We start from the raw sequence: 27,742 nt of genomic DNA, 5'->3' as shown, positions 1-27,742 counted from the left end.
CTTGTATAAACATGTTCATCTTCATGTAAATTAAACTGAGATTTTTAAAACATTATATACAAGAGGTAATGTGTACACAGAATAGGAATCAGCCAAGATCTGTCAGTTAAGTACACATCTGAGTGCTAACTCCAACATCCAAAGGCAAACAGAATCCAATATGGGGCATGGTTCTTTTTCATAATGGGAAGCTAGCCTCCTCAAACTAAGAAATATAGTTCTGTTTTGCTGGGAGCACAACACACTTACTTTCTACTTAGGAATATAAAATGGTAATAAATATGTCTTATCATGAATTGTGTATGCATTCCATGCACCACAAAGACAAAATGAACAACTAAGTCTCAGAAACTGTGTTTATGGATTTTTTTTTTTAAACAGTGCTTTGTTATCTAGAAAAAACTTAGTAAGAGCCATTTTATTAAATTATTTTACATACAAATTCAGCCAGCTGTGTGAGACTTTCACAGCCCATATGAAGAATATTTAACATGCTCACAGTATCTGTCGGTTCACTTCCAGACCAGGACCTCAGTTGGAGTAACTTACAATTTTCTTTCTTTTCTTTTGCTATTTCCCTGAAGAGGAATCATAGAAATTTAGAGTTGGAAGGGACCACTAGCGTCATCTAGGCCCAACCCTCTGCAATGCAGGAATCTTTTTCCCCAATGTGGGGCTTGAGCCCACAATGCTGAGAATAAGTATCTCATGCTCTACTGACTGACCTATCCCAGAATAACAAATAAGACAATATTGATCCTTGTGCTTAAATGGCATGCAGTAGTATCACCAGCATAATGTCTGCAGCTACCAGTACTTCATGTGGAGCCTCAGTATAAATCTTCTTAAAATTCCTCAATGCATGGGAGACTTATTTCTTCTTCCTGCTGAGTTCCTGTTTGCACTGGCTTAGCCTCTTCTACACTGAGCACGTCCCTTTTACACTTGGAAACCCAGCCTTCCTTCTATTCTGAACAGGATTGCTGCAAAGAGCTTCTCTCTGTGAGAGAACATGAAAATGGCTGCTGTAGATGCCTTTTTTGCATTGATGGCCCACACCATTTTGTGGTAGTCTTATTTGTTTAGATGTAGCAACCATTTTGTGTTATAGAATCATAGAATCATAGAGTTGGAAGAGACCACAAGGGCCATCGAGTCCAACCCCCTGCCAAGCAGGAAACACCATCAGAGCACTCCCGACATATGGTTGTCAAGCCTCTGCTTAAAGACCTCCAAAGGAGGAGACTCCACCACACTCCTTGGCAGCAAATTCCACTGTCGAACCGCTCTTACTGTCAGGAAGTTCTTCCTAATGCCACAGCAGCGTTTTGTGACTAGCACCCACAGCACTTCCTCAAAATTCCAATCATGGTCACTGGTCAAAAATGGTTGGTGACTCCTGGCCTACGATTTCCAAAATATACAGGGCTGGCATCAGGTTTCAGGAGTGGATCCCTCAACTGTAGCTGGTCCCTCACTTTAAGGGTATAGCTGGTGGAGATGGTCCAGTGGTGAATGGGTGCTCACATGGCTGGTCTCACTGGCATGGCCACCATTTGAATTTCACCAGAATGCAGTATCAGTGCTGACGGCCATGCTGGGCCCATGCCAGTGCAATCTCACTTACTTTGATTTATCCACAATGCAGTGCCCGTGAATTATGCAACAGCACTGCATTGTGGGGGAATTACGATGACAGTCTTGAGTCTGTGCTGAGCCACAAAAAAGTTAATGGGGGCCTACAGGTCCAGGGCCAGCTGTGGTAGTGGGTCCCTATCCACTGCCTCAGAAGGCCCCAGCCTTTTGCCTTCAGGCATTTTCCTGAAACTCTGTAAGCTGTGGTTTTTTTTTTTTTTTTTGATAGAATATTTATATTTATTTATATTTTGCTGGCTGAGTCGGACAGAAAAGTTCTCAAAGGGGTGTGTGCATTGGAAACACTGGACAGGACAATGACATGCAGCGGCATCTTGCTTTGGCGAATCATCACACCTTTGCAGGCTGCATCCGTCGCAGCCAAGAGGCCTCCTCCTGCTCCATGCTCACACAAGAAAGGAACAGATTTAAGAGAGGAAGGAAGGAAACCGCAATTAATTTAATTAAAAGAGAAGGAGTTCCAAGCGATAGCAGCAGTACTCATCCACGTGCGCAGAAAGTATGGCCGACGGCCTCCTTTCCCAGGTCCCCACAAAAGACACTGCCAACCAGACGATTCCCCACCCGGGCTAAGCGGAAGGCTTTGGGGTGTTACGTTTGGCAAACCATTCGTGGCTCTTGTCGGCCGCCATCACCTCGTCTAAGAGTTGCCCGCCATTTGGGTCCACCTTGGAAAGCTCTCTGAAAGCCTCGTCCCCGACGAAGCAGATTTCGTGGCCGTCGGGATCTGCCAGGATGACCACTTGAACCGTCGCTTTCCCAGGTGTGTCCAGGCTCACGAGGGGGGTCAAGATCTTCTGGCTTTCCTTCTTCATCAAGGCTTCAATGCCGGGCAACTCTTCCTTGGGGCAGGAGAAGGCAATCCTCCCAAAGGCTGCCCCATGGTCCACGACTTGACCGATGCCCTGCAACTCCAGCTTACACTGGTTATCTCCATAGCCGAGCAGAGCCTTCTGCTTGTCTTCGTCCTTCTCGTACAGCTTCATGCCCAGGAACTTGGACTAGTAGTCCACAGATTTCTGCAGGCTGGACACAGCTAAAGTAACCTTCAGCACAGGATCTTCCTTTGATGACGTTTTGTCTTCCAGGCAGAACTTGTAGCCTCCTGGGGCTTCTGTTTCATAGACATCTGCTGAGATCTCTTTGAGCGGCCACTGCAGCTTTTTGGCATTGCTCACAGCCTGGCTGGACACAATAGTCATCCCCAGGAAATCGTTGCCGAGGCAGTAATCTCCGATTCCGTAATTGTAGGTTAGCTCCGCGACGAAGTGATTGTCTTCTGGACCGTAGCCCACCATCGTTTTACTCCACTTGCCGTCATAGGGGCCGTTACAAGTGGCCTTGCAGCCTTCTTCAAATTCTTCATGCCTTAGAACGTGCATGCCCAGTGCATCCCGGTAGAAGCGCGCGGTCTCGGCTCGGTCGCCCACTTTAAACACGAATTGCAACGCCCGCCGAGCCTTCATATTCAGGGTCTTGTGTTTCTTCCCAAACTCCACCTCACGCGCAAAGCCGCCCACACAGAAGTGATTCACGAGCAAGCGCGGTCGCCTGATTCCCTCTGTAAGCTGTGTTGAGCTAAACGGAAGCATGCAAAATGCACTGTAGAAGAGGCACCTCTTCTCCTATCCTCTTTATCTCCTACCCAAGACTCCTGACCCTCCTGCCCTCATTTTAATATCCACCAACTACCACACCTCCTCCTGTTTGTATACGTTTCACATATGTATATCCTACTTCTCCAATGAATGCCATACTGTGGCAGTTAAGATAGCAAACTGATTTTAACAAAAACTGTTGAGCATACTGAGCATCACAGCAATCCCACTAACTACCAAGGGAATCTTCTGTATAATTGCTATGCATAAGGTTGATTGGGTGTTACTTAATAGTGTTTTTATGAACAATGCAATAAAATTACACCTGAGAGATGTAACTGCTTCCAGTCACTAGAAATAGAAAATCTGATGGAGCTTATGGTTAGCATTTTAACAGCAACAGATAATAGTGTATATTCAATTTTCTGTATTTAGTTTCTCATTTAGGAACTGAGCTAAATGGCCTCATTCAACACAGCTTCATGATGATGAGCTTAGGTCCTAGCTATCTGAAAGACCGAATTCCCTCATACAAACCTGCCCATGCTTTGGGATCTTCAAGGATGGTCCTTCTCTTGGTCCCACCCAGTGCTTTTTTTCAGTCGGAACTCACCGGAACTCGGTTCCAGCATATTTTTTTCTAGGAAAAAAAGCACTGGTCCCACCATCCTCACAGGCACACTTGGTGGGGACACAGGAGAGAAGTTAATTGGGTCCCTCCTTGCTGTCCTATCAGCAAGTGAAGACCTTGTTCCAACAGGCTTCTATGAACTGACTGCTTTTAATTAAAGGGCTAGTGCCTTATTGTAATTATTGGTATGTTTTAAACAGATGTGATACATAGCTTTAATTCCATTTTGTATTTTAATGATGGATTTTTCTATATTTTTAGTGGTTCTTGTTTTTATCCATAAGCCGCCCTGAGTCCTGTCAGGAACAAAGGCAGGGTATAAATATATAATAAATCCGAAGCCATACAAAGTTAGATCCTTTCTACTGTTTTGCCTGCTTTCTTTATATCATCAACTGTAACCTCACTCCATGTGCCCATTTTTCTCCCTGGGTCCCAGAATTCTCCTTATAGTTTGGCTGGTTATATCTTCATATGTATATTTTATACTTTGTGTCTTCTGATTAAACCATGAACATTAAGTCAAGAACAAACCTTGGTTGCAGCCCATAGTTTGTTTGGGCATAGCACTAAGCCAAACAATGGCTTAGCACCTGGCAATTGCAAAGGAGGGAGAGGAGAGAGGCAGTCACAAATTTCTCACTAAGCACCAGCATGTGTGCTCATTCACTCCAAGCCATAGTGTGGCTTAATGTTATGTATGAACCCAACTTCCTGTGAACGCAGAGAAAAAGGAACAGTGGAAGTCCTATTAACTTGCTAAAAATTCAAATATTACAACTGGAAGTCGAGAGGCTCTAAAGAGGCAGGGAGGTAAAGTGAATAATAATGGTGTGAATGTATATTATTAAATGGAAAATAAATAAAAATTATATATATATATATATATAATAAAAATAAAATTCAAATATTACAAAAACATTAAACAGCAATCACTCTAATTCTATGGCTTAATAAGTTGAAGTAATGTTGCATCTGTCTAAATAGTTCTTTGTCTTCAAGTTCCATCAAGCAAACGTTTGAATTTTGTATCAGGTACGTACTCGATTGAAGTCACAGCTATATTTATGGACAGATTTCAGTATGAAAAATTGCTCCCTTTATAATGGATTTATAATGGAAATGCAGACACTACTCTGCCCATTCCAAGGCAAACTGTGCTGCTAGAATATTTATTACATTCATTTTGTAGCTATGCAACTGCGAGCCTCAGTTTTAAATGAAAGAGAGCTTTTCTAACCTGTGTGATACATGAGGTGCATCTGATTTTAAAACACAAGTTCTGAGTGCCCATTTTACTTAAAAGGATTGTTCTTGGACAATAATGTGAACTCTACACTATATCAAATGAAGAAATTAGTCCACAAATGAAAGCATTTATTTCTTTTGGTGTACAACCATTGTCAGTTATTCTGAGTTATGCACCTACCTTTGCCCCTTAACACTTGCTGGATCCAATGATTTGAGAGGTCTGGCACCCAGTTTAACACACCAAGCCTTGATTAAATTCCAACAGTTGCTAGATCCAAGGATTAGAAGTCTGGCACCCACAAACTCAGAAGCAATTATATTTTATGTTTCTAACCTGACCTGGAACTGGCAACAATGGAAGATAGGATAGAACTCTTTAAGATATAGCCACACCCACATTGCAGCTGCTAATGATAAAGAACACATATATTTTTGTGTGTGCTGAAGACAGGAGACACATATTGCCATGCAGAATATCCAATATTCATATGAAATGATCATGCTTGATTATCCTATTTTTAGAAAGGTGACAAGAAAGAAGTGCTAAGCATTTGTAGCTCAGTCAGTGCAATAAGCTACAATATCAGCTAATGTAGAGATTGAGACAACTAGAATACAAAGAACAAACTGAACAGCGTTAATATTTACATAAAATCTCTAAAAAGGCTCTTTTGTTGCCTAGTCCAACATTTTTAGTATCTATTGCATTTATCAACTCGCTCCAATTCACTACAAAGGCAGGTAAAAACAACAACTACATATGCAGATTCATATACGTACAGTGTCATATCTCTCTGGTTTCTGTTTTGTATTTTTCAGTGCCCAGATACCCCTCATGTTTTCTCTGAAGCATTTCCTTTTGCAATCCTTGGGCACTCTCCACCTATGGCTTCTGAACAATACCTCTTCGATTACAGACCATTCTGCCTTAAATGAAAATATGGAGCAGGTATGCACAAATAGTGACCTGCTCAGCCTGTGCTGGGACCTCTGATACCTCTGAATTACATACAGCCATCCCTGAAAATGGACATATTTTCTTTATTGTTTTTCATCTTTTCTGTCATATGCTCTGAATAACTGATCCTCTATAACTAGATTTTTTTTTTCTGGATAGAAGTCAATAGTTACCGGTAAGTCATACAGCTAAAATTGGGAAAGAGTCTCTGGATCCCAGAAAAGGTGCCTGCTAATTCTTTATCGGTAACAGATACTGGGCACTTGTGGTCAGTTTCTACAACAACACTGACTTTCCAAAAACAAATGTGTTGAACTTTTTACAGCTATATTAAAAAGTCAATGATTTCTATCTGTCTATATTGACACTTGGTATGAAGGCTCTAAAAACATATGTCACTTCTTTATGTTGCTTTATATATTTGCAATAGCATTTTCCAATTTTGTCTTGATACATCATGGACAATTTTGCTTGTCTCTTAATAGCAAATAGTTTAGTATGTGAGCTGTGTTGATTGATATATAAATTCTTTCTTTTTTCCTGTCCTTTCTGTGCATTCTGTTTAAAGTTCTGTAGGGGTTTCGGGGGGGAGGAGGTTATGGTACAATGTATTTATATTTATGTTTTTAAATGTAAATTGTTTGGAGACCTTTGGATAGTAAGAGACTAACAAGTCTTATATTATAAAAAAGTAACAGCATCTAAGCCACCCTCTATTAGTTTTAGCCAGGTCACTGCAGCTGCTGACACTTTTTGACGATTTTGCCTAACACATCATTCTTATATTAAGATTTACATCTTAAAAAAATTAGGGATTATTGCTTACCTATATGAGTATAAATATTAGATCCAGTTCAAAGAAAAATCCAGAAGGCTTCTGATACTACCCTTACATATATTTGGTTTCTTCTTTTCTCCTTTAGGAGAAGCTCAGAGAGATCATTTGGGAAAGACTTTTTAAAGAAATACTAGCTCCTTAAGAACATTTAGAAAACTTCTGAAATGTGTTCTTGCATGTTACATTTAGCACTATTGTATAAATAAATAAATAAATAAATAAATAAATAAATAAATAAATAATTTTATAAAATAAACTAAGTTTTCATAAAGAACTTGCAAGTAATTTGATAGAATATTTTATATCCATATAATACTTGCTAGGGACCCACACAAAATACAGATGTACATTCTTTAATCTCACACATTCTACTTAACACAAGCAACTTGAAGGCTTACTTAACTACTGGGTTATGAGAACTTATCTGTAAGAAGCACACAGTGATAAGCTAGTCAGCTAGACCTTCCATTAAGCCTTTGTCTCATATCAAGGTTAATCAGAATATGCCAAAGCAATAATCAAGAATAATCAAGACAGTTATAATAATATTTTAGGCAGGAATTTCAGATTATCCATATTTACCAGACCAACTTTGGCCACAAACAATGAGAACGTCTTCTATGTAAGCAGCACTTCCCCCCCCCCATAGGGGTACTCAAGGGTATGCATACCATCACCTTTTTTTCTAGAAGTAAAGCACTGGTTAAAAATGTGGCACTTAATATAACAACTTCATGGTGAGTGCCAGCACCTTTTTGTCTAGAAGAAAAGCACTGTGTGTAAGTATTATTGCATAAATAAAGATTTTGCCAAAGGCAAAGTTATCACAGGCGGGGTTTAAAGATACTAAAATACTTTGTATATATTCACAAAGAAACTTAAAACACAAATGGGAAATCTGCTGTATTTTTTTTTGGGGGGGGAATAGAATAAGAGGGGCAAAATCAACTGATTTTTAAAACTACTCCAGATTTCCCATTTGTGTTTTGAATCTGTTTGTAAACATATATAAAGAAAGTATTTTAGTTTCTTCAAACCACATAGGTGATTCTTTAAAGAATCCGAGGAATCATTTACCAAGTAAGAAACAGTCAGTTGTGTAGTTTGGGAAGTGACTAATCAAGTAGCCACAACAGCTGTTCTTTAAAGACATTTTCTGTCACGCAAAATGTTCTCATAAAGCCAACATGTCAACAAAATGCTGAAAGGACACACACACTGATACTTTTGCTGGATATAAACTTAAAGTGCATTAGAGAATGAACTTAATGAAGAAAACATTCTCCCCCCCCCCAATTTCAATGCAAAGCAAAGCAAACAGGGACAATTTCCTTTGGGGGGGGGGAAGCATGCGCAACCTTTCCACTATGCCATAATGCATTAGATACTGATCACATTCCTTTCATGAGTTTTAAAAATTCACTTATCAGGACAGTGATTCTAACTATGCAGACTGTATTCCTGTACACTGCTGTTTAGACTATCCATTAAAAGCAATTAGTTCACTGAGAAGGTCAACACATGCCCTCCTGTGACCACCTAACCAAGTTGAAGCATTAGAAACTCTCTTGATATAACGCTGCCAGTCTTGAAAATGGAATATTGAAACAAAATAAGGTCCTGGAGGACATTCTGAAAACGAACGCTCCTCCCACATTGTTCATTGGCCAGACATCTCTTACATAAATAACTTTCGCATCAACATCAAGCATAACACAGCTTCGAGCAGCACTCCCCTACTGAATTATACGTAAGAAACAGCAGATGAAGAGTCAGATAGCTGTGTCTTGGGAGTTATTTGTGCAGAACTGAAACCTCTACCCTTGAAAACTTCTTTGAAAGGTAACGAAAATATTGCTTTTGCTAATCCAATAAGATGATCATGCATTGTATTTTGTATTTTTAAAAATATGTTTCTTCAACATCAACAAATGAAGAAATCTCTTAGCATTTGATGCTATTCTTTTCTTTAGAAGACACAGTCTACATCCCATTATGATCACATCATCGAGCTCTGAAAATATTTAAATGAATTCAGATCTCTTTGCTACAATTTTGCTGTTGCTTGTGTCTCTGTCCTCATTGTCTATCATCTCCCTTTTTGTTATCACTCCACGTGTGCCCATAATATCAGGCCACTTCATTCACTTCTTGCATTCTGCTCTTTGTGCCTTGTTCCATGATGCTGTTCATGCCAAGGAAAGGCCTTGCTACCTCTACATATTAAGCCAACCCCCTTTTTCATTTACACCTCTGTAAATACACCTTTGTAAATACACTCTGTAAATACACCTTTATTTTGCAAAGTGACTTTTGGATCACCAATTCACTCAGCGCTCTTTGGTTATTACCGTAACTTTCTTCTATACATTTGTTTTTCCCATCATATCCCTCTCCACCCCTTCATCCCATCTCTGACCAAACTTTTAACACTTTCTATTCCCATTCTTCTGGTCATGTTATAGAGACTGTAATCCTTTGGGGTTAGGAACTATATTGCTTGTTAATGCAGTATTGGAGTTCAGTTAATATTAAGTTTAAACCAATTAAGGAGTTTAAATTGTGAAAGTAATGCTAATCTACCTTCTCAAACTAAAGTAAGAATATTCTGCAACATTTATATTCTAATTTAGGTTGCTATTTTTGTATTACAGTTTTCTGTTAATACAGTGAGTGACTTCATTTTAGCATTGGCCAGACTGAAGGAAAAGTAGTATTTTCTACTTATAAAGTTCTTAGGTTACATAGAGGAGATTAAAATATTACTATCTTATTAAACCAGTTGGTTTTTTTAAGGTGCATTTTAATCTGCTGAACTACTAAGAAATGCCCTATACCTAGACCAAGACAATGCAAAAACTGACTGTGGGGAAAGGTGACTGTGTGAGAATGTTCTATCATATTTCTGGAGAAGAATCCCAATTTGTCCAATAGAATATAAGGAGGAGGGAGGGAGGCTTAATGCCTTTGAGGAATCTCCTTCAGAAAATTATCATCCCTCATAGAGCACAGTGGGTGTTGTGAGTGAGCAGACATACTGGACACCCAAGCTGGAAGTATACTAGCCACATCATTGGATGCAGCTTCACAAAGGCAAGTAGCATGGCATAAGGCTGAGGTTCTATGCTTGACATTGCTACATTGCTTAACTCAGCCCAGGCTGTGGAGTTGAATTGGGTCATGGGGTATCAGTGATGGCCATCAATGGCTTTAATGCCATTTGAGTGGCTTTCACACAGAGAGAATCTAGGGCACACTGCCATCACCCCTGCAATGGGATATCATACACCTGTGCTCCAACGTCCTATCCCAAGCAACCTTGCATTTATTAATCCTGCTGAACGCCTTAGTGCCCTTTGATAATTGTGATGCAACAAAGCTGTGGTAAACAGTAACAATAAACCATCCCTCCCAGGGAATCAACAATAAAGATATCATAGGATTTTGAAACTGACTCTGCTAGTTCCAGCCGTATGTAAATTTCCTTCCTAGCCCTATCAACCAGCAGCTAACACTGGGTTCACAGCAGTCCTGAGATTACTTCAATGTATGTTACAAGCTACAGCAAAAAGAGGTGCATAGGGTTGGGAAGGAACTGGCAGTATCCTTGGGAGTAGGCACGCCTTGCAATCTTTCAGGTGGACCACATTCACCTTGGTGCCCCTCTGTCCCTCCCGCTCAGTTTTCTCCTGATTGGCTGGAAGCAGAGAGGCCAGCTGACATGATGGGCTGCAAGTGCAATATTAGCTCTGCCCATCATCCCCTCCTCAGGCAGAAAGAGGACCTTTGTGTGAAAATCTATTTTGTCACAGAATACAGTAAAAATAAATGGCAACATTGAAGTATCTAAGCATTACTGTATGCAAACTTCCACACTTATTATTCCCATTACGTAATAGATTCTGAAATTAATTGTCTATCTGCCATTGCTTTAGCCTAAGTAAGCATATCTTGATTATAGCTGCATCCTTTTACTCACCAAGGTGTCCCAGGGAACTCAGTGAAGCTTACTTCTAAGTCGACATGCATAGGATCTGTCAGCTTCTTATGTTTGGCAGGATTGTGTTCTTACTGTGAATACAGTTCATTTATTAAACAATCATATTTTCATTGAAGGTTTGCTCTGTGGTTACCTTTAGTGAATATTGCATATCTTAATGGGTCCATTGTTTTACCATTAGCAAGCTCATATTGGCAAGAATGTGTATAAAAGTGTTTTCAGTCCACTCTGGGGAAAACAATACTGCCTACTTTTTGCCTGCTTATTTGAATTGGTTACTTATGTGAATCATTATGGAGAAACAGGAAACTATGGTCAGTAGTATTACAATTCTATTTCATTCCCCTTAGGAACTAATTCTTCACTATCTTTTCCCCCACATTCTCAGAATTTTCCCTTAATATTATTTTATGCTTCCAAACTCACACTGCTTTAAAAAGATGAAAATGCAATCAGCCTCAAAGAATGAACCAATACCATAAAATCCTGCTGTATTGTTTATTCTTTGGGGAACTTGGCTTCTCGTTAGATCAGTTGAACTAAAATATTAGCAATGCATAAAAGGTTGAAACTAAGATCTGTGACAGTAGTAGTCCTGTGCAGTTATTTCAACAGCATACAGTCTGCTCAATGCAAAACAAATTTGTTTGTAGAATGTACATGATTATTTTTAATTGTCCGATCTAATTTAAAGCCTTGGGATAGGATAGGTAACAATAAACATAAAAATCTGTTTAAATTATAAATCTTATAACATCTCACTGAGGCTGCAATCCTAAAGACTTCTGGAAGCAAGCTACTTTGAACTCAATGGAGCTTAGTTTTGAGCACTGGAAATCTTTCAAGACATCATTGTGAGTTGGAGGTGCCAGATTCCCCTAGTTCCTAATAGGTGTTAGGTTCAAGCTCCCTGAATCCAGCAGGAATTTAATGGCCAGAGTAGCCAGGCCAGCCTGATGATGGCCGCTAAGTATGAGTTATTAACAATGGCAAGGTGATGAACCATTATTGTAACATTAAGAAAGCTGGGGCTCTGTGGCAGACAGCTCTCCAGCTGTGAGTTATTTCGCAGGCCAAAGGCCAGAGTCTGAAAAAAAAGTAGTTTCTTTTAGGATTGCGGCTGGCTAGGATGTGAGCTTGGGAGGAAAAGGTGGCGGTCTATGAAATGCAGCAAGCTGGAACAGAGTGACAGAGAGTGCCATGGCTAATTTCTGCTGACATCTAAGACTGAGGCCATGGGAAAGCAAGAACTCCTTGGAGGGTAGCGCTGTGAGTCCCTCCACCACAGGCTCAGGTTGTATATATGTGTAAATAAACCATATATCATAAAGACACCAGAGTCTCCACTGTGCCTCATTTCCAAACCTTGGGTAACCACCTGGACCCCTGGAATCTCACACCGCTCGGATACTGGGGTGGTGCACATCAATATATTGGGAAACATGCTGGCATATATTTTTTGTTGTTGTTTAGTCGTTTAGTCGTGTCCGACTCTTCGTGACCCCATGGACCAGAGAACGCCAGGCACTCCTGTCCTCCACTGCCCCCCGCAGCTTGGTCAGACTCATGCTGGTAACCTCGAAGACACTATCCAACCATCTCATCCTCTGTCGCCCCCTTCTCCTTGTGCCCTCCATCTTTCCCAACATCAGGGTCTTCTCCAGGGAGTCTTCTCTTCTCATGAGGTGGCCAAAGTATTGTAGCCTCAGCTTCACAATCTGTCCTTCCAGTGAGCACTCAGGGCTGATTTCCTTCAGAATGGAGAGGTTTGATCTTCTTGCAGTCCATGGGACTCTCAAGAGTCTCCTCCAGCACCATAATTCAAAAGCATCAATTCTTCGGCGATCAGCCTTCTTTATGGTCCAGCTCTCACTTCCATACATCACTACTGGGAAAACCATAGCTTTAACTATACGGACCTTTGTTGGCAAGGTTATGTCTCTACTTCTCAAGATGCTGTCTAGGCCTGTCATTGCACTTCTCCCAAGAAGCAGGCGTCTTTTAATTTCGTGGCTGCTGTCACCATCTGCAGTGATCATGGAGCCCAAGAAAGTAAAATCTCTCACTGCCTCCATATATGGAGGCATATATTATGCTACTAGTAAAATAGAGCTGAGTGTTGGCAGCATAGTGATGACACCAAACCTCATAGACCCAGATTACCTCCCACCACAGTTTCATGTAGTTGTCCCATATTTAATTTTGTTTGTTCTGTCTTAGGATGTTCTTTTCTGGTAGGTGATAAATTTCATGGGCCGAACTGTGGAGTTAATGATGTAAAAATATATTTTTAGAACTTTCTAGTAAGAAGAGTGTCTTTGTACCACATTCCAGCTGAGTAATGTAGAAATACATGCCTATTTAAAGGAAGACATATACAAATGTCTCCTTTTCTCAGGGCATCTCAGGTCACCTGGGAACAGACCGCTGCTTGGTGGTAGAGCACATGCTTTGCATGCAGAAGGTCTCAGGGGCTGTACAGAGTTCAGTAATTTTTCTTCTGTGTTTTTTATTTTGGAAGCCAAATACCTCAGGGCTGCATGGAAGAGTGCATGAAGACGGCTTAACCCCTTCCTCTCTAGCCCCCTTTTCAGCTTCTTTTTCACCCATGGAGGTCTCCATCTCCTCTCCTCTTGTGGGTAAAAAGGCACCTTATAGAGGGTGATTTTAACCCAAAAATAACCTTTCCCTGCTTTCCCCAGGCCGAAAAATGCCAGAAGGATCAGAGAGCTCTGCTTAACATGTAACTTGAACATTACTTATAAGATTATGTCTGTGAAACTTCCACAAACTGGGACAGGGACTGGATAGCTTTAGCCCCCTGTAATCAAAACCATGGACATTCCTTATGCCTTCCTCGGTGCAGTTAGCACATCATTACTCAGTGAGGCAGAGTTGGTCAGAGCTGTTACCACTGACTACTGGCTGGGTATACACTCTGCAAATTTATACTGTATATGTAGTCACCTTTACATGGGGAGAAGATTGAAGCAGCAGCAAAGTCTTGCATAACCTTTAAAGGTCAAAACACAGTTGTAGGAGAAGTTTGGGTTTAAAAAATGTTTGTGTGGTGTACATGCGTTTTTGATTGGGAGCAGAGAAGAAATGGTTCCTCTTTAGCAGGGGTAGGTAACCTAAGGCCCGTGTTCCGGATGTGGCCCAATCGCCTTCTCAGTCCGGTCTGCAGATGGTCTGGGAATCAGCATGTTTTTACATTAGTAGAATGTGTCCTTTTATTTAAAATGCATCTCTGGGTTATTTGTGGGGCATAGGAATTTGTTCATTCCCCTCAACCCCCCAAAAATATAGTCTGGCCCACCACATGGTCTGAAGGACGGTGGACTGGCCCAGGGCTGAAAAAGGTTGCTGACTCTTTAGCACTGTTTCCCAGATAAATAGCATGCTCTTGAACATGCCATGAGCCCCTGCAGTGGAAATAAAAATACAAGCACATATGTGGATATACTCAGTGCTATTTTTCTACAAAAAAAGGTGCTGGAACTCACCACGAACACCTCGTTCTCTTATAATGGCAATGGCACCCACTTGAGAGCTGCTAGAACTCAGTTCCAGCTGGGAAAAAAAAGCCCTGGACATAATAAAGTCATAGAGGGCAGAATTCTGAAGGAACCATAGTTCTGTGTTCGTGGTGTATTTACAGTACAGTGTCTGCTGCTGGACAGAAGAGATTTGTTTTTCCAGCTTCAGTAATAAATTCTACATAATGTTATGTGCCAGCCCAATCTCTGAGTGTGAAGAGACTCCAGGGGTTCCAAGCATTTTCCAGAGTTTGACTTCCTTGGAATGATGGTTAATACAGTACAAACTTTTGTGTCTTTAGGATGTGAGGTTTCATTTACACATATACAGAACCTGAGTGTAGGATGGAGGAGCTGAAAGCATTAACAAGATCTATGAGGGTTTTTTTAAAAAAATATATCAAGCAGTGTATAAATTTTATAATTCTTTTTTTTTTTTTTTTGCTTCTGTTATGTTTCCAGGGAAGCCCCAAAGAACAGAACTGAGCAGATTTTTCTCTGCCTCTTGACTCCAGCATCTCTCACACAACTTTCTCACTGCTGTTCTTCTACCTAGGATCACGTGGCATCCAGACAGGGCAGGGGGTCAGTGGGGAAAACTCCCCACTTCATGTCGAGCTATCGCTTAGTTGTAGCTATTGCAACCCAGCTCATTCTTTACTATCCCACTGCCCTCAATTCTTCTCTTTGCTAGGAAAACCATACCATTATTTCCTTCAACCTTCCCTTATAAAAAGGGCAAGCACTAGACAGGTTTTTTTTTGTTTTGTTTCTTTTTACTAAAGCTGTATGTAATTAACATTATAGGAATATTTCAAACTTATTGTTGCTTAATTACAATGAGAATATTCTTCTGGTGTTTCTAGAGTGCCGTACCAAATAATTCCCTTGCTAGTTTTATTTTTAAAAAAATAAAAAGTTTACTTTTTAAAAAGCTGCTTGTGTTATTTATAATTATGTGGCTTTTACAGTTTACATTCTGGGTTGTTTTTGTCCCCGTGAGGGGTTTGTTAACCGCTCAGCCTTAGGCTGTATCTTCCTCAGGATATATAAAATTGGCACTTAAAAAGTAAATAGGTTGTTAATAGCTATTAAGTGCTTTATATAATAAATAGGAAACATACTAGGCTGACGGTGTTTAGGTTCTTTTGGCCTTGCGAGCGTGCCCAACCCGCAAATGTCTGGTACCGGCCTAAATGGTCTTGCTCGTTCCTGAGGGGAAGGAGCAGCAGCAGAAAAGCGTCTGTCTGAGTGGGGACGTCGCCACATCAACCCCACTGCGCTCCCCATGGCGGACAGCCGAGAGGGGCCCCACTCTTCGGCTGAGGCGCCAACTTCCTCCCTCGGCGGTCGAGCCTTGTTCTAGAGAGCGCACCGGTGCCCCGCTGTTCCTCCGGCGAGACCCCTCAGGCCGCGGCCGCCCCTGCTTCGGCCGCTCTCCCTCAACTCCGGAGGCGGGAATCTCTTCCACGAGCCCGCCGCTCACTCGCGGCCTTTCCTCACGCCTCTTCCTCGTGCAGCCGGCTCCGCCTGACGACGCCCCATTCGCGCCTCCTCTTTTGTGGGTGGGCGCACCTCGCCCGTCCCTCCTCCCGCTGCTCTCTCGGGCTGGGCTTTCCCCTGCACACATGGCTCCTTCTGGTGTCTCCCACAGGCCGCCGCGGGAGACGGACTGGCAGCGAGACCATGAAGCGCGCCTTCCTGAAGCTGTTCCAGTCCGGGCAGAGCAAGCAGGACACCTGCTACGAAGGGGTCGTGTGCGAAGCCGACGCCGCCTCGGTCGCCTCGCAGGATGTGTTTAAGGTAAAGCGCCTGGCGCCGCGCGAGTTCGGCGGGACTTAAAGTCCAGGTTAAGGGGGGTGTATGATTGCAGCGGGAATCAGCCGCGCATCGCGGTGCTACCGGGAGCAGGTATGGAGTGTCTTCAGATCTGTGCTTCTGGGGGAAATCCTGTTATGGAGTGTCTGGGTCCTTGGTTTGTGAGCCTCTTTTCCTGCCAGGATTAACCATGGAGGAAGATCCGCGGAAAATTCAACAGGCCAAAGTTTTCCTTTTGGTGCACCTCCATACTGGCAGACTCTGTACCCGTTGAATCTCTTCCTGGTAAACATGTTAAGTGCACAAAGTGATGGCCCAAAGGCAGTTTCATTACCCTGGCCAAGAAGTCCAGGATGCTGAAAAATTAGCTCTTAAAAATGATGCATGTATTGGGAATGTACTTGTTTCTGGGATCTAAAACTTCTCTAAAACCTCTTTTGGAACAGAATGTTGGACTAGGTTACCTTTTACAATTCTATGGTTCTTCTAAAAAAACCAAACCTATTTATGTAGAATGGAGAAGAATGGATGAGAATGGAATGAATTTGTAGGATGTTTTGAGTTCAGTTTATGTAGTTTAAAATGCACACGTTTTAAGGGTTACTTGTTGCTACACTGTTTTGTGTTGCCTTTAACAGCAATATCACAACTAGCTCAAATTAATCTGGTAATTTCCTATGACTCACAAGCATCAGATATGCTGATACTGAAAAAAGTTTTAATCTTTTCGTTGGCCTTGATTCAAAGGTTGATATAGGTCTTAGGACCTCTCTGCATGTGGAAAAAAACAAAAAAACAAAGCACACAACAGATCCCCCCCCCCCAATATATTTATCATGTCCACACTCTGGTTCATATGGCATAATGTACTATTCCCATGTAATGAATGCAAGTAGCACTGCTGGAGAGAAAATAGCCATATTCTTTGATGCTATCTCTTGTTTTAAAAATTATGTTGTAGAGTGGGTAAGCGCCACATTATGATATTTTCAGAGCTAATACAGCTCAATCAATTGAGCCAAAACTAGAACTCTGCATTTGCTGTCCTGTGAGCCTGGAGGAAAAGTTGTCTCCTGAACAAAGAGAAGTGGAATAGAATCATAGACTTGTAGAGTTGGAAGGGGTCATCTAGTCCGCGCCCTGCAATGAAGAAATCACAGCTTAAAAATCCCTGGCAGATGACCATCCAACCTCTGTTTAAAAACCTCCAGTGAAGAAGAGCCCAACATCCTCCAAGATAGTCGGTTCTACTGTTCAACAGTTCTTGCTGTCAGAAAGTTCTTCCTAATGTTTAGTCAGAATCTCCTTTCTTGTCATTTGAATTCATTGGTTTGGGTCTTCCCCTCCGGAGCAGCAGAAAACAAGCTTTCTGCATCTTCCATGTGACAGCCCTTTAGATATATTAGGCAAAACATATCCAACTCCTTCAACCATTCCTCATAAGTCTTGGTTTCCACACCTTTTATCATCTTGGCCACCCTCTTCTGCACTCTCCTTTATTAGATTAAAAGATGATTCATACAAATGTAATCCAATTTTGTTAACTTTTAGCTTCTGGCTCTACTAGATTAAAAGCAATTAGCATGCAGGTGCCAAGGTATCCCAAAAACAAACAGCCAACCAGTATGCCAAGCCAGTATGTCTATAGACTGTGGCATTTCAGTACTACATTCTCTTTGAAAATAAATATTATTGCATTTTAAAAAAATTATAATCCAAAATTAGGTGATCTCAGATGGAAGTACCTGCAGACTACGAAGTTTCATTAAGAAGAATCGGGATGGTCTTAAGAAACTGGATGAGCTAAATGCCACTCCATTGCATCATGCTGCAGCAGGAGGTCAACTTGAGCTAATGCAAATGATTATAGATGGTTCTTCAACTGAAGGTGACAAAAATCATTATTATTACTTTAAAGCATGTATCTATTGATCAGCACATACAAAATGTATGATCAGCACATACATAAGACTTCATAGGAGAAGTCTTGTGTTCTAGTCTCAGCATGTTGGGATGTGTATCTAGTCAGTCAACTAAACTCATATTCATTCCATAGTATCATGTTTTGACTTTATTAATAGCTTGAGCACAAATGCAGATGATCAGCTGTAGAAGGATTAATGCATAATGGAATCTGACTGATGCAAAATAAATTATATAGATGATGAGAAAAGGCTAGATCCCTTGCTAACAGATCAACAATGGGGAAAGTTGAAACAGTTCTGAATGCAGAGACTAGGGGGCAACATATCAGAGCAGAACACCCGCAGCCTGAAATTTGTAGATTCCACAATCCACATAACTTGATAACCACACAGTATAGCAGCTATTTCATTAACTAATGAGACCACATTACCTTTGTGTGTGCCTCTTCACAACAAATCCCCACACTACCATATGTAGGTCTACTAAATGTTTTCACTGTCTCTTGCTGCGTTGCCTTGAGGCATCAGCCTCGCAGAGGACATTTCTCTCTGCTTATGTACCCACGTGGCACTCAGGTGACAATGGTAGGTCTTCTGGTGACTGGTGAAAGGAGCATGTGAAGCAAAGGAGATGTGCTTATAGCTTATTGGAATGTTGCCCACCTCAAAAAGCAGTTGTAGTGGTGAGCACTACAAGTAATATTTGTGTGCAATTCCATTCTCAGGGTTAGTCATCTGTGGACAAATTTCTGCGTCTTTGTCTGGGTTCATGAGTGCAAAGCAGCCTTCTTCCACTGTGGAACAATAGTCCTTATCCAAAGCTGCCATAACAGTCTTCCAGGTTTTCCCATTCTACCTTCAGGGCAGCTGCAGCAATGCTTGCACATGCAGACCTGAGTCTGTTTGCATAGGCTGAGAACTCATTACTTTACCACTTTGCTAGCAGACTGAGCTCCTCATTGTGACATCACAAGGGCTCACATAGAATTTTGAATGTGCACCTCTATGATCTGTAGTTTCAGGTTGCTGTGTGTGTGCGCGCACGCGCGCAAAGAACAACATGCATGCCTTGTGCCCCCTAAATCTGTTCTGAAGGGTTGAGGGAAGCACCAGAACAGATTTAGGAGGCACTGTGGTTTACACCAGAGAGGAGAGGCAGAAAAGTTAAATTGCACAGCTGAAAGTTGTTGCACTAGTATAACTATTTAATTGGATACTGCCCTAAATCTGCATGTCCAAACTTATGTGTTTCTTGAGGAGCAGCTCCCTATAGCACATGATTAACCGCTTTTAAAACTGAGGGGCCTTTTAAAAGCAGTTAAATGTTTTCTGCAGTTCAGAGAAAAAAACCGAAAAGTAGAGACGGACATGCTCAAGTTCTTGGCCATATCTAAAGTAGCTCTTTAGATCCCCAGACCATTCTGTTTCACTTCTATTGAGATACTTTTATGCTGTAAATAGTGGTAACAAAAATGACATATGTATCCAGTCCTCCATATAATACTAAATTTTGTTTGTGCCACCTCTGGAACTTCTCTGGGGAAGTTGGAAGTGTCTAGTAATTTTCTGGCCATCAAATAGCAAACAGAGACTGGCATTCAACTAGCCATACTCAGAGCAGACCCACTGAAATCAGTGGGCTTCATTTACTTGTTCATTTGTTTCCATCAGTCTACTCTTGAGTGTGACTTAACTGTGGATATGTATGGTGTAGATAAAGTGTGTAGAGAGAAAATTTTCTTCCTCTTTCACTGTACCAGAAAGCAGGAGAATCCAATGACCACAACCGTTCAGCACATTTCAGTGTCATGTGACTTGGCAATTGCACCAGCACCATCTTCCCAATTCTCCTTCCTCCTGTTTTCTCCCCTTCTCAGGTGACATAGTACAGCTTGTACCACCATAACTCTTAGGTGTCTAGGCTTTTAGGCACTGTGTCTGTTTTGAGAGGAAAAACATTTAGGAAATGACTTTGACAGGAACATAACCCATGTAAAAGCACCTGTGTGTCAATTGTGCATTTGGAATTATACTCTTCTACTTACTGGATTTATTTTCAGATGGCTATATCCTATTGTAGAAAGCACATCTTTGTGTCATACCCTGGAAGCAGCAGATCAATAACAGGCTGGCCTCAAAAAAGCAGACAATTAGAATGCATTTACAAGTACAGATAAGTAGAAAAGGCATTAAAAGGTAAAGGTACCCCTGCCCGTACGGGCCAGTCTTGCCAGACTCTGGGGTTGTGCGCCCATCTCACTTAAGAGGCCAGGGGCCAGCGCTGTCCGGAGACACTTCCGGGTCACGTGGCCAGCGTGACATCGCTGCTCTGGCGAGCCAGAGCCGCACACGGAAACGCCGTTTACCTTCCCGCTGGTAAGCGGTCCCTATTTATCTACTTGCACCCGGGGTGCTTTCGAACTGCTAGGTTGGCAGGCGCTGGGACCGAGCAGCGGGAGCGCACCCCGCCTCAGGGATTCGAACCGCTGACCTTTCGATCGGCAAGCCCTAGGCGCTGAGGCTTTAACCCACAGCGCCACCTGCGTCCCCAGAAAAGGCATTAACTGCTCTTTTAAGAGTGTATCACACACTTTCATTTAGATTTTATGATTTAAATTTACAGTATGCAAATGATACAGGACAAAATCTGCTGAATAAAGGTTGGCACTTGCTAATTAATCTAACATCTGCATTTACAGTTACTATTTTTGTTAAAACATTATGATTATTAATATCAGTCATTCTGTGCATCATACAAGTGTGATATAACATCCGCTCTGTTTTCTTATCCTTTGGCCTAGTGCTAAATGTGACTGACTGCTCTGGAAACACACCACTGCATTGGGCCACGAAAAAATCCCAGATTGGAAGTGTTAAATTACTTCTCAGCAAAGGAGCTAACCCAAACATTCTTAATTCCAGTATGATGGCTCCACTTCACTTGGCTGTGCAGTGCCTTCACAATGAATTAGTTAAGGTAAAGTTTAATTCCAAGTTCATACGCTTGCCAATGAAAAGTGAATAGTAAAGCGGTCTCTATGTGAAATGGTTTTGTTTTATTAAATATGTATGAATGGCTTCCTCCATCAGCTCTTGCAGTTTTATAGAGTGACTAGGGGAGACTGCCCGGCTTTGAAAATATTTTGATATTTAAATGGATATTGCAGTTTGTGAGTTTGAACCCATCACACCAAGAATTGGGCAAAGTCATGTTTTGGTCCACCACCTTGATTCAAAATGGCAGATGTCATCCGAGCATCAATGAAGACCACCGCACCCACTGCAGGAACCCTCATGCTGAGTTTGGCTATGATATCTCAAGAGGCAGCCAGGCCTATGCAAAAAAGCTGTACCAAAGTTGTGTTTGGGTCTGCCATCTTGATTCAAAATGGCTCCCAGCATCCAAATGGTGACGAACCCCATTTTCACCACCTCAGGAACCATCACACTGAGTACAGTGATGATGTCTTGAGAGGTGGATGAACCTATGGAGGGCAGATGGACAAACTTCTTTCCAAAATATATACAGCCGTTCCCTGTCCCTCACACTTAAGCAGTGGTTACATTTTGGGCCTGTGCACACATAAGTGAAATTGTGTAAAGTGAGCAACACCCTCTAAATGGCCTTTGAATGCCTTCTCTGCTGCTCTTCAATCCATACAAAAATACTGTATCCAAAAATCTCCACATTCAGAATGGAAGATCTTTGGCCGGCAAGTCACTGGAGGGCATGCAGGAAAGAGGCTAATGTGGCTCTGGTACCCCACAGAACAGCTTTTAGACTGGGAGGCTGAGCAGCCTCAACAAATCCCTGCTGTGCCTCTGGTCTCTTCAGGGCTTACTGCACCCTTATTGACACCCTCTTCAGGCTCCAGAGAGGGTCTCCTTGTGAGCCATGAGGACTTTCCAGCTCTCTCCCTCCATTTCTGGCTGCGAATCTATTTATTTCCTTGTGCTGCACATATACACAGTCATGCCCAAGTCAAAGTGGGGTGGAGTAATTAATATTATGGACTGAGTGGGGTGGAATCCACACACATATAAAAAATGTTGTGAAAATGCCTTTTTTAAAAAAAGTTTTGAAAATACATTGAATTTGGCATAGCTTACTGCTGCTATCTAGTGTCACATTTGTATTTTGCGCTTTAGAACACATTTAAAACATTTTATTTGCAGCTCTATAACTGAGTCCTGACTTAATTCACACACACCCTTCCCTTTATGCTAGGTTGGTTGATTACTTCTGTGATGGTTGCCGGATTGCTTCACTTAGTGTTTATTTGTTTGTGTGATTGTACATTTGTGGAAGATTTTCTGTTGTCTACTTGTTTTGTTTTTATGTAATCAAATGTAGGTAAATATGCTCCAAGCTTTTATTGCTTCTCTGCTTGTTTTTCTTTGTTGTGGAAGTCTCAATAAACTCTTAAGAGCCCCACACCCAAATAATAAGGTAGTCTTATGATCTGAACTGTAAATTAACATTTATGAAAATTTTGTGCTGATATATTAGTGATTTAAAATCTGGATTTTAGAGCATGCTATACTATCTCATGGGAGATAAATGCCTCATCTCACTGGCTGCAAGATGAAGCAGAGAATCAGTAGCTCAGTAGATTTACGGACTTATTCTTCATATTTTAAGAGCAGCTTGATCTGCAGGCAGACGCGGACTTTGGTCTTTCAAATTTCAGTGGTGCCGTGTGCAAGACCAAAATTCAGCGCACACACCCCACCTCTCGCGTTCCGTTCTGCTCAGTTCACTATGTCACAGTTGTGGTGCCCTGTGGCACCCCCTAGGCTCAGTGCCCAATGCAGTAAAACCCTAAATCCAGTTGTGGTACTGAAGTTTTTTTGAAATATGGAGATAAACTGTTGAAAGCACACCACAGAGCCAGGGTGGGGAAAACTTTTTTTTTTGGTCAAGGGTTACAATCCTTCAGAAGCAATCTGTCAAGGGCCATATGCATGGAAATGAAACCTGTGTTGGTTAGGCAGGAGTCAAAAGGCTGATTCTTTTCGACACTTCACAACCATCATTCATGCAGTTATTTGTAACCTCTAGGATCAAATGATACATGTGAGGCTCCAGGTGGCTTCAGAATGCAGTGGGAGGTCTTGTGAATGGCGTGGAGAAAACATATCTAGGCAAGTTTCCATCAGCTGTACGTTAGCTGCACACAGAATTAAAGGTCCAGGCCCGTCACTAGAACACATGTCAGATGTCCTGTGCCTGAGACAGTTGCTCTGGAGTTGCCTATGGGGAAAGAGAGTGGGTTTGCCAATAATTATGTGGATGGCAGGGGTGTGTTCTACGTATTACTCCTGAGATAAGCCCAGCAATGATGTGACAGAAGAGTCAGACATTTAAATTTAATTTTAATGTTTAGATTTTCGTCGAACACAGCGCTACAGATGTGAACCTGGAAGGAGAGAGTGGGAACACGCCCATATTACTTGCATGTTATAAAGATAATACTGAAGCACTGAAACTTCTGGTATGTACAGAAATTATTTACTTTTTTCTTTGTCTTTCTCTGTGAATCAGTGTGGTTCTCTTGCCTTTTCATATTTCTATATACTGTAGCAAGTTATGTGTATAAGCATTGCACATGTTAATTGTTAGATGTGGCATCAAGGAGCTGGTCATAGGCATCTACTGTGGAACCTATCAGAAAATTAGAAGCTCTTATTTTTTTAAAAGAAGGATCAAAAGTTTGCCCTAACAAATTTGTGTGATAAAACATTAGGTGAAGAGAACAGCAGGTGGACTTTTACTTCCTTGCTAGTCCCTGCTTGTTGTCAGCAAGCTTTCACCTGCAATTTTCATATGAATTCTGAGGTTTTATTAACTTGAAGTCCACCAGACTTTCTTATTCCCAAAAGTAAAGGCCTATGGACTCTGACTCTCCCTGCCCCTTTATCATTGAAGAGGCCTTTGGGGTAATCTTCCATCTCTTAATGAGAGAGGCACTGTTAGGCCCCACGTGTCAGCATCTCCAGTCATTGCTAGTGTCCCAGCTACTGACCCATTGGCCTTAGTCTTTCACAGGTGCCAGTTCTGATCCAAATATAGTTACATGTGTCTATCATCCTTTTGAAGTCAATAAGTAAGTGCTTAATATGTTATAAGTTTTCAATCTGTGAACTGTTTAAGAAATTGTCATCTTAATATCGGATAATTCTCTTGCAGATAAAAAATGGTGCTAAAATATGTAAAGCAAACAGTTTAGGATGTATGCCAGTCCATGCTGCTGCATTTTCTGGTGCAAAAACATGCATGGAGATTATCATAAAGAAGGGTAAATACATTTTACAATATTCCATCAATATTTATTTCATTCAAAGCATAACTCACCAAGCCCTGTTTCTTAAAACTATAGCCTGAATTCAGATCACACATTTCTTACGTCATCGTTGCAATTATCAGTTATATGAAGATATCCTTGTAATATTCCTTTGTAAGGCAAATCAAGCAAGGATTTGATAAGATAGTATTTTATTAAATATTATTTGAACTGATTATTTAAATGTATATTCAATATATTGAGGTAATATTTTGGGGATTAAACTCTGATCTAAATCTCTCTTTGGCCCATAGCCTCACAAAAACTTATGCATCTGTTTTTCTCCTTGTAAGCTTAACAAAATCTAATCAGGTGCATGAATTAGGTTGCTATTTAATTGATTATACTTATTACTTTATAGTCTTAACTAAATACAGTTGCATAAATCTGTTGCGACATCAGAAGATGCTTTGGCAAAATGAATATGCTGCAAAATGGGGAGGAAGTTTTTGTTTCTACCTCTTGTCATATATGATAGCCTGTTATTTGTAACCATCTATTTTTTAATCATTAAGGTGAAGAATTAGGCTATTCCCCTAAAAATCACATCAATTTTACTAATAATGGAAAGTGTAGTCCTCTTCATCTGGCAGTTCAAAGTGGAGACTTGGAAATGATTAAAATGTGCATTGAATATGGAGCCCAAATTGATTTGAAGCAGGTAAGAGCTAACAAAACACATGTTTATTTAAATATACTGTGCAAGAAAGTTAAAGAATGGAAAGGCTCCCTCTGTTCACCAGGTACTTTGAGTATGATGGAAGGAATCCTGCCAGTGCAGAGAGGGGGTGTTTTCTGCAAATTCCTTGCTCTCCTTGCAGTAGCCAGTGCCATACCGCACACTATTGTGGAGGGCCCCCAGCCCTCTGGAACAGTATGGGAGGTGGGATTGGGATTCCAGTGGGAGAAGAGAATTGGCAAAAATCGCCCCAGCTATGTGCAGTAACATCCCCTGAGAGGAACTGTGTTCTGGGAGTGCTTTTCCTCAGTAGGAGCACAGTCTAGTTCCACCCAGATTTCTGACTGAAGATGTAGACAACATAGTGCACACAGCAAACTCATTACATTAGCTCATTATGTGGCATGAGGCTAGTTTTTGTTTCCATACTTCAAAATAATAACCTGCAGGGGCATCACATCTCGTTTTGCTGCCTGAGGAGAAATGGGAGCGTGTTTGCCATGCCACTGTGGGCATGGGACATGGGTTGTATGGCTGCAGCCACAAAGATGGCAGCAACAGGTCTCTGGAAGCCAGCACCACTTTTCTGGTGGGGGCAGGAGGGGCGCTCACAAGGCCGCAGCGTCTTGGTCCTTTGGTGTCCGAGGCAGCAGCCCAGCCCACCTCAAGGATGCGCCAGCCCTGATAATTTGTATATATGTGTATATGGCTGTAATAGGAAGTGCTTGTGCTATAAATTGGCCAGTGTGCAAAATGATAGTTGGAATTTGACCAAGACCCTTGTTCTAAATTTCAAGTCTATAAATGGGGAGTTGAGTTTTGGACTATTATGGAAAACTTTTAAACATTTGCATAGGAATGGGAATAACTGTAAGGCTTTCTTGTGCTTTGTGTTCCCACTTTTAGAGTGACAAATGCACAGCTCTTCATTTTGCTGCCACCCAAGGAGCTACTGAAATTCTTAAACTGATGATGTCATCTTATGCAGGCGATGAACCTATTGTTGACGCATTAGATGGAAATAAGGAAACATTGCTTCACAGGTGAGGCCTTTGCCTAATTCTACTTTATTTCCGAGTATATTTGAAGAGGTCATTTTTAATGTGGGGGGAACAGGCTGGAATGTGCTCCCTCATCTATCATCCCTACTGATTTGTCCACTGGGTATATTTAAGATTCTGCACTGTCACTGAGAGTTGGGTAGCTAACAGCAATAAACACTTGATGCATTTCAATCAATGAGCATGATCCAAAGCATTTTGTATGCAGGATGTTTTCAGTTTTTGAAGGGAGATCTCCAATAAGGGGATTTCCTTGTCGACGCCATGAACAAGAACAGGGAAATACCACAACATGTGCACATGGGAAACCTCTAATAATGGCCAAGTCTGCAACAGACAGCTATTTCAGACTGTCAAAGAAAATCATAATGCTTTATACTTAATACCATTATGTTTTTATTTTAACAACTTGGTTTGCTTTTCATTATTCCTATAGGGCTGCATTGTTTGATCACTATGACTTGGCAGAATATCTGATATCAATGGTAAATATTTAATTTTAATTGAGTTTATAATGGTAATAAAGGTCTGTGCTAACTTTACTATCAGGTTGCATAGTAACATGCATGAAATACATACTTAAAAAAATTAATTTCCTGTTTAGCAAGTACAAATGGATACGGAGGGTGGGGCAGCTATATGTGTAGAAGTAACTTTGATACTATATAATATATGCTTGGAAATTACAGTGTCAGAATCGGTGGGATCCAGTGAAAGGAACTGCCTATAAATTGTTGTTGCTATCATCGTCATCATCACCATCAATACAGTGGTACTTTGGTTTACAACCATAATCCATTCTGGAGGTCCGTTTGTAAACCAAAACAGGTTGTAACCCAAGGTGTGCTTTCGCCAATGGGGCCTCCAAATTTTTTTTGTTCATAATCCCCCCCCAAAAATGGGTTGTAATCCAAAAAAAAGGTTGCAAACTGGGACACGCACTTCCAGGTTTGTTGTGTTTGTAATCCAAAACTTATACAAGCCAAGACATGTGCAAACCAAGGTAGCACTGTATTGGATGAAAATTGTAAGCCTAACATCCTATCAGATAAATAGGTCTGGGTTTTGTTTCTTTGTTTTCTAGTCACCGTTTCAAACCGCCTTTGCTTTTGCCTTTCCTTCCAAAAACTGCCTTTGGCGACAGGGACTTTGCCGTGTTTTTGTTTCATCCTTGTCAAAATGGATGACATTACTGAAGTTTGAAAGTGTATCCTGATGTAGAGCTGTGTGTATTTCTGTGCATAACACAAAACAAATACAGAGTCAAACAGATACTATACTGTTGCTCAGAGATATACACACCTACAAATATTTAACACCAAACTTAAATCAAATGTAACTAGGGCTAGGGTGTGATGGGATGAAAGGAAAGAGCTAATCATGAAATACAGACACAAACAAAAAGAATAAAAAAGAAAAGGGGTCCAAGGGAATTAGATTTTAG

General features: G+C 41.2%; 2 protein-coding genes, 1 long non-coding RNA gene and 1 pseudogene across 4 annotated transcripts in view; 2 read left to right on the top strand and 2 right to left on the bottom strand.

Annotated features, from left to right (window-relative positions):
• The window catches only part of KCNB2 (potassium voltage-gated channel subfamily B member 2), a 251,054-nt gene extending 235,415 nt beyond the window's left edge, over positions 1–15,639 (bottom strand). The window contains exons 1-2 of the mRNA XM_079983074.1: positions 15,596–15,639; positions 10,912–11,003 (exon numbers count right to left, since the gene is read on the bottom strand). The gene's annotated coding sequence lies outside the window, so the exon portion shown is untranslated. The remainder of the gene's footprint in view (positions 1–10,911; positions 11,004–15,595) is intronic.
• On the bottom strand, positions 2,077–3,208 carry LOC307220196 (glyoxalase domain-containing protein 4 pseudogene; annotated as a pseudogene). The gene has a single exon. The product of its transcript is annotated as a glyoxalase domain-containing protein 4 pseudogene (transcript).
• Positions 3,247–7,116, top strand: LOC307219435. The gene is made up of 3 exons (XR_013840413.1): positions 3,247–4,060; positions 5,956–6,085; positions 7,018–7,116. It is a non-coding gene; the product is annotated as an uncharacterized lncRNA (long non-coding RNA).
• A 256-nt stretch (positions 15,640–15,895) lies between the features above and the next one.
• The window catches only part of TRPA1 (transient receptor potential cation channel subfamily A member 1), a 31,728-nt gene continuing 19,881 nt past the window's right edge, over positions 15,896–27,742 (top strand). Inside the window, exons 1-8 of the mRNA XM_079983067.1 lie at positions 15,896–16,274; positions 18,015–18,177; positions 21,016–21,191; positions 23,602–23,709; positions 24,405–24,513; positions 25,074–25,219; positions 26,144–26,280; positions 26,735–26,783. Coding sequence (XP_079839193.1) covers positions 16,158–16,274; positions 18,015–18,177; positions 21,016–21,191; positions 23,602–23,709; positions 24,405–24,513; positions 25,074–25,219; positions 26,144–26,280; positions 26,735–26,783 — 1,005 coding nt within the window. The 5' untranslated portion in view covers positions 15,896–16,157. The remainder of the gene's footprint in view (positions 16,275–18,014; positions 18,178–21,015; positions 21,192–23,601; positions 23,710–24,404; positions 24,514–25,073; positions 25,220–26,143; positions 26,281–26,734; positions 26,784–27,742) is intronic.

The sequence above is a fragment of the Podarcis cretensis genome (genome assembly GCF_951804945.1).
Source record: "Podarcis cretensis genome assembly, chromosome: 7".
NCBI classification, from domain to species: Eukaryota; Metazoa; Chordata; class Lepidosauria; order Squamata; family Lacertidae; genus Podarcis; species Podarcis cretensis.
The sequence above is the reverse complement of the archived record's forward strand: the minus strand, read 5'-3'. Positions and strand labels throughout refer to the sequence as shown.